The following is a 12,879-nucleotide window of genomic DNA, read 5'->3' as shown; positions in this document are numbered from 1 at the left end:
AAACTGCAGGCGCTATTTTTTAAAACCGCTTTTTGTTTGTATATTACACCTAGCAGAGTTGCCAAATGGGGAACAGGCAAGGGGACGGTGTGCCCTAGATGTTCGTAGCTTAGTGTAGACTCAGTACACATGTTTGCCACATGTCCGAAACTCATTCCACTCCTTGCCAAAATACAGGATTTTCTTAGGAAAGTTATTTCTCAGGACATCGAGATAACCCCCACGATTATCCTGCTAGGGACCCGAGACAAGGTTAGCAGAAAGAGCGGTGGGGCACTTATCTTTGTAGCCATGACAGTTTTGCGAATCTGTATAGCTTCTGCATGGATAGATGCAAATCCTCCATTGTTCTCCAAGTGGTTGGCCAGATAAGTCACGACTTGTCATCTCGAGAAGGCTATCTATGCTAAAAAAGGCATCAAGGGAAAAAAGAAGGGCCTAGCTATTTGGGAACCTATAATCGTATGGCTTAATCAGACAGGGCAATAGGGATCATGAAAGCCAAGTTTCCTCTCCTCCTTTTTTAAATCTTCAATCACATATCAAGGCTGCTAGTGCTGGAGGTTAAAGTTATAAGTCGTAAGCCAATTCATAGGTTCTTCTTCATTGATTAATCCTAGCCCAGTACGGTTGCCAAGACATTGTTTACTTATATGTGATTTTTGTATTTTGTAAACTCCTTAAATCATGAAAGTTCACCAGAGAAATGATTTAATTGGTTCGTTCCATCTAGCGTTTAACTCTTCTTTTTTGTTTTACGAACGGGGTGGTGGGGGGGGAAGGGGTTGGGTCTGCAGTGGTAGGACTATCTCATCTCTGTATTTTGTTTCCTCTGGGGTGTAACAATAAAAAAAGAAAGAAAAAAAAAAAAGGTGACCACTAGAGGATCTGGTGGAGATTGCCCCCTAATGTAAATTGTGTTTGAAGCGGATGCTTTATATTTCCTATTGACCCTGGGAGAGATGCTGCGTGCTCGCGTAGGGTTTTTAAAAAGGTCATCAGTATGATGAAGTATAGCCTTGAGCATCGGGAGATACTGGTCTGCCCTATGTGTGGTGGAGAGGGTCTGAAAGAGGAAATCCTCTTCGCAGCAGGCTTACTGATATGTCCTGATAGGCGGCGATGGCCTGGCCAGGTATAGATTGGGATCCGTTTCCTCTGGAGGGTCTACCTCTGGTACCTGCCGTGCATCAAAGATGTAGTTTTCTGTTCCCTGCTCCCCCTGTGGGGACCCCTTAGGGGTTATCCAAAGTAGGTCAAGCTGTGGATCAAGAGAAGAGTGAAGATGGTAGAGGAGGGGGGCTAGAGGGTGGTGGTGAAGGAGAAGGAGGAAGTAAGGGACTGGTTGCTTTATCAGTTTTTTTTCTTAGGTGGCACAGGCAGATCAATTACTTCTCAAAAGAAGAATAGTCGCTTGGGTGGCAGTGGAGCTAGTGCTGGAGACACTGCTTTAACCAGGATATGCCCAGTAGGGAGAATATGTATCTGCTTTTGCTTGGCATCAAGTTTCTCCTTCATTCTATGGAGGATTTGGCTCCACAGAGGAGCATTTTTTGAGTTTTCGGTGCAGAAGGTGATACGGTCGGCTCAAAGCTGCAATGGAGGGTTTTGGGATGCATTTCAGAGCAGAGATGGAGGGCAGGGCGCCCGAATCTGATTTTCGGTGAAGACCATGGCCTGTTTGCAGTGATGGCCTGGGAGTTTTATGCTCGATTAGCCCCGAGTGTTTTTAAGGTGGGAGGACTGGGTTGTCAGGACTCGCAGAACACTGAACAGGGTCAGATCGGTGTTGATAACTGAATCGCAGATAACTGTTCGACATCTTGGGCAAAGATGAAAGTCCCTCATCGAAATCCCATTGCTGCACATCTCTGCGGCGGGCTCTTCGATCCTGAAGAGTTTTCTTCGACCCAAAGGATTTGTAGGCCTCACAGTCTTCTTCCTGGTGGTCGGGGGATAGGCAGAAGTTGCAGACCTGATGTTGGTTGGTCCACAGGTACTTCGAAGGGAGTTTTTTCAACAGCCGGCCATCATCGAAGCAGAATGGAGAGAAGCAAAGCCCTGAAATGAGAGGCCCAGCAAGTCACGATTGAAGCCCGTCGGACCATTTTCTTCTTTTGAAACACAGAGGGTGGTAATGATTTCGAGAACAATACTGACGAGGGTACGGGTGAGAATTACGAACCAAAAGGAGTCTGAAGTGGCCTCGAGTCGGAATAAGGGAGCACAGTACCGAACCTGATGGTGGAAAAATAACCTGGCTCAAAACAGTTCTTCAAAGAATTACAAACTACACACATCCAAACCCAACACTCGATGGTGGAAGTATGCAAAGCATGTGTATCTACAGCCACACATGCAAGTATGTTACCACTATCGGAGGCCAATACCAACTTAAAAGCTTTTTATAAAGCAGAGGACTCCAAAGTTAAGGTCAGGTAGGCTGGGATCCATGACAAATATCAACTAATATAAATTTACTACATTAATTAATCTAAACAGTAAAAATCCATTATGTATTCGGCACTCTGGACATTCATTAATGGTGAACTGATGTACCAGAGGTCTGCATTTGCTTCAATGAAAACATCTAGTTCATCTAATTTACACACATACATTTGGATAATATATAATTTCTTGGGCGTCAAAGCTGAGGTCTCAAAATACAAATTCACTGCAACTAAAGGCAGCCTTGTAGTGGTGGAGGATAAAGCTTGCAATATAAACAAAAGCTGCAAGTTGGCAAGCAGCGTGTGATCTAGAGCCACTAATCGGCAGTTGCCAATGGTCATCTGCTATAGCGTCATATATTGATAGTGACAGTTCCAAAATAAATAATTGCATACTTGAATCACACAAATATTGAGCTATAGCCTCTGCTTGCAAAGTTAAAAGAGAAGTGGACAAAGAAACAAGTGAACAGCCTTAAGAAAAAACAAAGACAATTACCAAGAACAACTAAATGCCTATGTAATACTGGAATGTGACATGCCGAACTACAGTTTTCATAATATCGTGACAAACAGTGCAGTTCGATTATAATGAAGCAAACATTTCTGTTTGAGGCAGCTAATGCATATGGTCAATAACAAGGGCACCTTTGGTCCTGGTGAACTTTATCTTCAGGCAAGGAGGAAGAGAACTACAACATAATTTACTTGATAGAGAATAGTAAGTTACTGACCTGTTAAGTGGATCACCAGCATTTGGTTGCTTTCATAGCTCCAGATGCTATTTGTCTATTTCCTTATGTAATACTGGAAATCCTCAAGAAAAAATAAACGCATATGAATTTAAAAAGCAGGCCTGCAAATGGGCTCTTAACCCCAGGTCAACACAAATTTTATCCATTCCTTCTTTCCCTGCAGTATTACATGCTTCGGGTACCTCTCTTCTTCAGGTGTTGTAGATGTAATCAACAATGCTCTATGAAGAACATTCAACTCACTTAGATGACCCTAGTTCCAAGGAGAAAAAGAGGTCTCCTAATTTGCCACATATATGGATACTTCCTTGATCTTTGAACGTAGTTTTTCATACATTGGAACATAATACACACTTTTGTGAAGTGAGGCTTGTGTGACTTGTAAATATGATGAAGGTCCCCAAAAGTGTAAATTTGAGGATATTTATAAACATTCCATTTTCACAACAAATGTTCACATTTAACTGCTTTTTATAACACAGGGGATGTCCATGTCAAAACTTTACATTGCAAAAATCAAAGTATCTACAGTATATATTTATTCACAAACAGAACATTGTTCATAATGGCATTGGTTGTGTATATATCATTTCAGGATAGCACGTCATAGTGTGATGCTTTTTTACAGTTACATTTAGAGTTTGTGCTGATGTGAGATGTCTCTATGAAGGCAACATCCAACATGAAGCTCAATGAAGATTCATAAATACATTATAAATACACATGGCCAGCGTATGTTAGAAGGGAATGGAACTGGTTAATTCTTGAAGTGAAGTTACATGTACACGTAATTATGAGCTAATTTTATATTTACATGCAGAGTCTTTAGGCACCATTGTAGCTGAGAAGAGTGAAGGCACACCACAGATGGATGACACTACATTAGCCACCAGGTCAAACTCTGAACAACATGGTGATGTATAAACAGCAGTCAAACAGTCGAGAGGTCAGCAAAAAAAAGAAAATCACAGAGCTTTGACAAAACAGGTAAATGAAAGACTGATGGCCAAATACTACACTAATAGTGAGGAGAGATGCCCAGCTACCCTGTCCTATGGTCAATGTCTTCGATCAAAAGTACTGTTTGTAACATGCAACTTAATATGTGATACATTCTTATGGGAGTATTGTATTTTGCTCAAAAACTTGGGTAGGACATGTAATCCACACTGAGAAAGAAACAAAACCTGCTGTGCTACTGCAGACAAGGACCAACAAGGTGCTCATCGGTGCTGATTGCACAGCATGGGGCGACACATGGAGGTATTAAATCTGTACTGAGGACGAAATGGACCCATAACGTGTTTCTACCTTGTTCAGTGGGAGTACCCTGGAAACCCTTAACTTATGCAGTTATTTGCTGATGCTGAAATAAGAGTTTTGCAAATCCTCAAAATTGCACACAGCCATCCAAATCTACAATGCACAAATGTGTGTATTTGTATTGCGTCTTTGTGATTTTGGCCTAAATTGAATTCATTGCCTGGGACAGCAACACAGTGGTAAAAGAAAGAAGAGATGGAACTTCAACAATATTTACTGGATTACCATATGTGACTTGCAATGTTTATGTACAGTAAAAACTGCTAGACTGTAGTAATGGAAACAAAGGTTAAGTATTATGTACTTTGAACGTTACCTAATAATTAAGAGGTTACATGTTTATGGTATAGAGACCTCAGATGTATAAACAAAGTTAAGACAGTGGAGACAGCTACAGAAATGTAAACTCATTGGTGGGACTATCAAAACTGGTTCATCACAACTGGTGAGAATACTGTGTACAAGTGTGTAGAAAGCAAATGAGCAATTCCAGTTAGTAGAAAGATGCCCTGTGAATGAACTGCTTGGTTTAAGAGAGTCATCTGCCCACTGTACAATATCAAAAGAGGTCTCACGCATGAGCTCAAACTGAGAGTCTCTCTGGAATTCTTAACGTTGGTGATGCGGAATAGGGCCAATACAAATAGGCTTTTTTCTTCTACAGGGAGGTCTATAATAAGAGGTTCTAGATCTAAAACGTGTACCCTAAAAACAATAAAGAATGGGAGATCTAACAGAAGTGCTCAAGATCGTCAAGTAAATATAAATATGTTTTTCAGTGGAAAAATCTTCCTCATGCAGGTAATCATGTGACACTACCCTGAAGAAGGTGGTAGCAGATTCAAAAGCAACATCAGAACTAGACTTTTAATGATCAACCTCCCAGCTCAAATAGCGGAAGCAGAACAGTACATGCATTAAAAAAACTGATTGAGTGGGAAGCAAGGGAGCTGCACAGTGATTCTCTCTCCACTACTGGCCAAATGTATTAGGATCAGATGCCCAGAGACGACGTATACAGTATGTCTCTGGATCCTCAGTGCTATGGAACTGCAGGACAGTTGCCATAGTGACTTTTGAATACTACGCTTGGGTGACAACAACTTGGAGACTTTTTCCCTGTGCTTTGGTAGGTAAGTTTTTATATGCTCTTTTAACAAATCACATTAACTGTATTTACACAAAAATAAGTATTGTATTGTAATATCATACATATGGGAAACCTCTGAATAAAGATTTCCAAATGAAAAAGGGTCGTAATAATAATACCCAAATACAAGAAGGGGCACTCAACTCAACTGACTTCTAAAGGAAACCAAATTCTCTATTATAGGAAAGCCTCTTTCAAAGAGAGACAACTACAACAAAAGAATGACTGTTGAACAATTTTAGAAAGCAACAATGTAATATAAGGTGATATATACATTCCATGCTTTTTAGCCGAACACCAAGTCACATTCATTGGTGCACGAAAAAACACCCGGCCACATGAAATACAGCCATTTAGATCAGGCTTTTAACCCATTACTGTCAGGACAGTACTTTGTCAATAGACATTACTTCAAACGTGATGAAGACTCGCTTGAGCAAGGCCTTGAAAAAGATATCTTGGTATCTAAATCACCTGAAATCTTTGTCATATTTTCAATCTCTTTTGCATCTTGTGGTTGCAAAACACATAATACACATTTTGGAATTTCTGGAAATGCAATTGACATTTTCCACTAAGTAGTAGGTATTTACTTACCACAGACTCCATATCTTTTAACGTTATTTGCTTCCCCAACATCATTTTGTAAAAGGGCCTGATGAAAAATCCTAAAACAGTAATATATGTTAACATTAGACCAGTTCCATAGTTTGGTTCCAGCAAGCATGCATCAAAAGGAAATGTTGAAAAGAAATCTAATGCAATAGTAGATATCTTCGTTAGGACTGTTGAAGGACACAGAATGCAGTTAGATGTCGGGAGGACCAAAAGAGATAACTGAGGTTTAACTGTTTAAAAGTGGAAAACTAATCAAAACACAAAGAAAAGTGAATAGAATGAAGACATGAAAGGCACCACATTGTTTGTGTAGTGTCATAAAATCATCTTTTTGAATATTAGGAAGGAAAACCATAAGTTACTTACCATCAGTAATGCTCTTCATGGTGGATAATCTAATTGCAGATTTTTCCTCTTGTAAAGATTCACAGTGGCAGACTGGAACTGGAAATTCTGGCAATAGTTCTTGCATGCCGAGAGATGGCATCATCTGCATTCTGCAACTCCATCCGCTTCCAAACAGGAGGAGACGGAGCCACAAAAACGTAGCCCCTTGCCCATTGACGTCAGTTCAATCATCATTTCTTTCCGAGCCGAAAGACATGGAGCATCTTGGACAGAATTAACTGCAGATGGTAGTGTGGTAAATGTAGAACCTTATTAAATCCATAAAGTCTACTTCACAGAAAGGGAGAGTGGGTGGTGAGCATTCTGCAGTTTGATTGTGTCTCCACCAGAAAGAGTGTTACTGCAGGTATAGAACTTATTCATCTGATGGATAATTCTATCCACAGATTTCTCATTTTGTGAATCAATACCAGAGCAATCTACAAGTCCAAACAGGTGGGTCCGAGGAGTGGACTTTGCAACAGGAAGGTATGCAGAATTGAACTGCAAAATTGTGCTATATAGTAGTGCCCGGTGAATGTATGGAGAGGATGTCCACATGGCTGCTTGGCAGCTATCCAAAACTGGAATGCCCTGAGTTAGGTCAGTAGCTGCAGCTTTTGTTCTGGGGGATTGAGTTCTGAAGCCCTCAGGAGGATTATTTTTTCGCCAAAGCATTGTGATAAAGTCTTTTTCTGGACTGCCTTTCCTTTCTTCACAACGCCGAACCTGAAGAACAGCTCATCATCTACACTGCTCTTCTTAGACCTACACAATGTGGAAACTAAGGACATGCCTTGGCTCTAACCAGTGAAGTCTTTCCTACGCATCAGAAGGACGTGGTGGAGAAAAACAAAAACGCAGGGTGCATTATGGACTGCCCCACATGGAAAGGCGACGCCACTTTTGAAAAAACTCCTAATCACCAGCTTGTCAAAAAAGGTAGTATAGGGAGGCTGACTATGCCTGTAGTTCGCTGATGCAATGGGTAGATGTCATTGCAATGAAAAACAGGGTCTTCCAGCTCAAGAGTCCTAGAATACAACTATGTTGACAATGAAAAGGAGCAAACATCAAGAATGCTAGAACCAAACTGAAATTTCACGTAGGCATAACGGAGGGAGCAGGAAGAAACATGTGAAAGCTTTTTTAATAAACTCATCACAATGGGGGATTTTAACAATGGAGGCTGATCAGCCAAAGAAAAGCCACCAGAACCAGCTAGTAACTCTGCAAGGTACCCACAGCAGCTGAAGATAGTTAATACCAAAGAAAAGCAGATCATTTAGTATGCAGTGGGTCAAACAGAGTTTCCTCACACCAGGCGACAATCTTGGACTAGTGACCTGAATATACAGATTTAGTAGTAGAACAGCGAGCATTCAAAAGGACATTTGTCACATCTGATAGTAGATCAAACCTCTCAAATGGTTCTGCTCAGTCTCCATGCAGAAAGTAGTAAATTGGGGAGGTTTAGGTGCAGCACCCTGCCTTGCCGCTGAGGCAGCAGATTCTTAAGCCGTGCTCTATCTTGCCTCACTTCATCAGGATCAGCAGTGTAGGAAATACGTTATTGGGGGAGATGGAGGTAAAGTACCCACCTTAAGTAATAATCACAACCCCTGTCAAGGTGAAACCATAAAGGCACTCAAATAACCGGAACTCAACCCCTGGTAGCTGTGGCACAGAGCTGAGAGGCAATATTTATTTATGCAGTACGTAAACAGTAATAAAGTTGAAAAGCAAAACAATAATTATCCCAAAATGAATTAGAAAACCAGTAACATTTAATGAACAAAATGACATCACAAAGACAACTATCCAATAAGGGGAAACAGATATGATTTTCTCAAAGTCTTAAGTAGAAATAGCAGCAAGATGCACAAGGTGCAAGTGATACTCAATTTTCATAGCAGAATGGACCTAAGCGCAATATGACGCTGACCACGACTGAGTGCAGATCCAATACTCTAACCTGGTCAAAGATCCTGGTAAAGGTTTAACCTTTTGACTTTAGTCCTGTTAGTCCCAATCCACCAGAAGATTAAACTTCTACCTCAGGAGAGGCACTCAGAGACTCACAAGGTGGCAGACAGAGTCCAGTCCAGGTCCCACTGCCACTGATCAGGAAAGACTTCTTGTAGCTTGTTGTATCCCTGCAGCTTGACCACAAGATCAGCCTTATGACCCTTGGAGTCCACTTCTTTTTTCTGGGTACAAGAGGGATGGCAGATTCAGTCCTTTAGGGCTATTCTCAGGTCTCAGACAGCAGGTTTTGTCTTGTGATTGTCCACAGATCCAGGAGTGATCTGAAGTGGGTGTCACATTCATGCCTGGCATGAGCTAGTGCAGGGGTCTCCAACGAGTAGCTCGGGAGCTACTGGTAGCTCACCAGTACCTTCAAAGTAGCTCTCTGAGGTGAGGTCAAGCCCAGTATCAATTTCAGAGAGTAGGTACCTATTAAAGAAGGCAGCACTGATCATCTCAAGACCCTAAGAGTGACAGCCAGCCAAACTTATCACAGTAACTCATACTAACACTCAAACACACACTGTGCCGGCTTATAGGACCTGCTACGTGACAGTCTGTATCAAATCTCAGTATAATTAAGCTACAAGGAGATTGACCATGTTGTAGTCCCTCCATTATCAGTCGCAACATGTATGTGAACAGTGCACCATCAAAAAAGTATGGCAGCAGTATCCTGAGCTGTAATCAGTGCTGACCCACCAAAGTGTGGGACTGCAGGAGTCCGAGTGAAAATGTGTCAGTTAGATGCATGATCAGCTCAAGAACTGAGGAGAACAGGGTATGATCCAGATCAGAGAAAGTTTAAGATTCATCAACGTTTGTGTGTGCCCATAATAAACACTATTGCTTCCTGAAACTATGCCTGGTGCCAAGAACCGCCAAATATATATGCTAGCCCCATCATAAGAGTGTTATATTTGGCATAATTGTGTCCATTCCTGACATAATAGTGCCAGTGGCATAATAATTGTCATCCTTGACTATTTTAGTATTTTTGGTCTAGTTGTGGTATGCTGGCAGCCATCCTAAACCTACTCTGAGCATGACTGGCCAATATGTACCTATTCCTGGCATATTAATGGTCATGACTCATATGTGGTCTTATCCCTGATCCTTCTGGATTCCTGCCTTGGCACAACTGCGGCCCTAGTATAATGGTGGGCATTACTGGCATGACCCATGCATCCGTGGTGCTATGGTGAGCATCCATTATGATATAATGGGTTAACCCACAATTGTCCACGGACCTGGGTAACGATTGGTATAGGAAAACGGTCCTAGACTTCTTTAAAGCTACAATTCAGTTATGAAAAACATTCATTAGTCAAAGGGCATCCGGTACATATAGAATTAGCATTGTATCATTAATGTACCACCATTTTCTTTACAATGCAAACAAGGATATCCTCAAAAGACACAAAGGCACAAAATATCGCTCCAATAGTGACTGTTTATTATTTAGTTACTTTTATAACAGATCACCATATTCAATGCTCCAAATAGAGAAAGAGGTTACTCCAAGGGAAGTGTGAAAAAGGAAAGTGCTCATGAGGTAGGACAGATATAAAGGAGGGGAATCTAAAAGGCAAATTCAATAACCTATCAATTGCACATTCTGGTATCCTTAGTAAAATTGGTTGTGGTTCATAGTGGCACCAGTTTTACAGATAGGCCTGTCCCTTATGGATTTACAAATATTCATTTCATGATTTTCTGATAATGCACAGAGAACATTCATCTGTGAAAAGGATGGCTGGGATGATATCAGGTACAGTCCCACTGGGGGAGAATGTCGACGTTTCGACCGTGGTGCAATCAGGGTAATTTATATCCTATGCAGGTGGGTCTTCCTCAGGGGCTGTATCCTGACTGTACCTCACCTTAGGTTGCCTCCCCTCCCCCCTTCCTGAGGAAGACCCGCCTGCATAGGATATAAATTACCTTCATTGCACTTGGGTCGAAACGTCGACACTCTTCCCCCAGTGGGCCTGTACCTTATATCATCCCAGCCCTGCCTTTTCACAGATGAATGTTCTCTGTGCGTCATCAGAAAATCATGAAATTAATATTTCTAAATCCATAAGGGACAGGCCTATCTAAAAATGGTGCCACTATGAACCACAACCAGTTTTACTAAGGATACCAGAATGTGTAATTGATTGGTTATTGAATTTGCCTTTTGGATTCCCCTCCTTTATATCTGTCCTACCTCACGAGCACTTTCCTTTTTCACACTCCCCTTGGAGCAACCTCTTTCTCTATTTGGAGCATTGAATATGAGGCTCTGTTATAAAAGTAACTAAATAATAAACAGTCACTATTGGAGAGATATTTTGTGCCTTTGTGTCTTTTGAGGATATACTCGTTTGGATTGTAAACAAAACGGTGGTACATTAATGATCCAATGCTAATTCTATATGTACCGGATGCCCTTTGACTAATGAATGTTTTTCATATCTGAATTGTAGCTTTAAAGAAGTCTAGGACCATTGTTTCCAATACCAATGGTGAGCATCCATGGCATATGACTAATACCTGAGAATTCAAAGTAGTCTGCCATATGAGGCATTTGTACATGGGAGTACATGATAATGACAAGCTGATGTTTTGAGACTGTGCATTTCTCAAAAACTGATAACTGGTATTTTAAAGGCAGTTTTAGTTTTCAAAAATGGGGTTTCTTCTGGAAAATTTTGTTTGTTTGCCCACAGTGGAAAGTAGTATTAGATAGAAAAATGTGCATTTTCAGAAACTGGTGAATGATAATTCAACTGAGCTGGGATAGACGTACTGCTGTGGTTATGTCCTTTGAGCCAATGGGTATGTCAAGATTTGAATGTAAATTCATAAGTCAAGGGGAGGAATTTAATATTGAAGAACTTTTCCCCAGCATTTCTGCTGGTAACCGCACTTGGTATACTTGGGTGGTAACTACTGAAAATCTTGCTTTGGGTGGTCATAGTGTAGTCACTATTTTACAGGTATAAAATGTGCTAGTAGCTCCTGAAGACTTTCCTTGATCAGAAGTAACTCTCACTACAGAAAAGGTTGGAGACCCCTGAGCTAGTGAGTGGGAATGACCCTTGGGTATGCCATAACCAATTGGCTAAGTTTCCCAGAGGGAACCTTACACACGGTGGGCATTTTCAAGAAGGCCAAAGGATTTGGCCACGCTGAACTTGGGCTGGGAGTGTGACTGCCGGCATGTACTATGGGAAAGACGTTTGGGAGGACAAAAGCTGAGCTTTCAACAACCAGATTGTTTCGGCACCCTATGTACCTCCTTTGAAGTGTGCTTCCAATGTCATATTAAACAACCCAGCAGACCCATCAAGCAGGTCTTGAAACTCCAGCAGGATATGACACTGTGATGTCAATAAGAGGCACACATCTTGCTGGAGACATAAAATAAGGGTGTTGGCCTGGGTGTTAGTTACATCTGCTTGTGACAGGGTAGGCCTCTTCGAAGTAATCAAGTCCTTGGGCCCAGCTCAGAGGCCATCCTGTCAAGGCACATCATCATCTCTCCAGACCTTTGTTCCCTGTCCTGGGAGCAGGTTCACACCTTATTCATGCCTACTGAAATGCCAATTACTGGCTGGTAGAAGCTGGAGAGCAAAATGTGATTTCAGCTTCCGGGTACTTCAGGCAAGGCAATGGTTAACTTTCTAAAAGGGACTTTTGCATACATGACTTATACACAAGTTATGAGTACACTGTTAGTTTCCCCACCTAGGTCGGAGGTACTAGGCCACCTGTCTGTCACTGCCATGTGGGTGGAGGGAGGGGGGTACGGGTTGGATTTTAGGGGGGGAATCTAGATTCCCTGTTGTGTTTATTATTGTCATATGTCATTTAGTATGCTGGTCCTATCGTTAAAAAAAATTGTACTGCTGCTACAAATGGGAGAAAATCGGCTCACGAGTAGTGAGTCTGTACACAAACTGGGGCTTGAAGATAAGTTAACTAGGCCAATTAGGAGTACTCCAGTTTCACTACGTTGAAAGGAGGCGCACAAGCACTTCACCGCCAGTGTAAAGTGAACAGAGTTCTATTACCAGCTAAAATAGAGTTCAGCAACAAATCAAAATTAATTTGGGTGGTGCGGGACCTCTGCAGAAAGGGCAAATGTTCTATACGCAGGATCAGCAGAGGAGGTGGAAAT

General features: G+C 41.5%; 1 protein-coding gene across 25 annotated transcripts in view; it reads right to left on the bottom strand.

Moving 5' to 3' along the window:
* Positions 1-12,879, bottom strand: part of NEDD4L (NEDD4 like E3 ubiquitin protein ligase) — a 1,669,848-nt gene that overhangs the window by 266,277 nt on the left and 1,390,692 nt on the right. For all 25 annotated transcript variants that reach the window (XM_085630299.1, XM_085630340.1, XM_085630265.1 and 22 more), the window contains one exon: positions 6,276-6,346. In XM_085630299.1, the coding sequence (XP_085486425.1) occupies positions 6,276-6,346 (71 nt within the window). The remainder of the gene's footprint in view (positions 1-6,275; positions 6,347-12,879) is intronic.

The sequence above is a fragment of the Triturus cristatus genome, chromosome 2_1 (genome assembly GCF_964204655.1).
Source record: "Triturus cristatus chromosome 2_1, aTriCri1.1, whole genome shotgun sequence".
NCBI lineage: Eukaryota > Metazoa > Chordata > Amphibia > Caudata > Salamandridae > Triturus > Triturus cristatus.
Note: the sequence above shows the minus strand (reverse complement) of the source record. Positions and strands in the feature narration are given on the sequence as shown.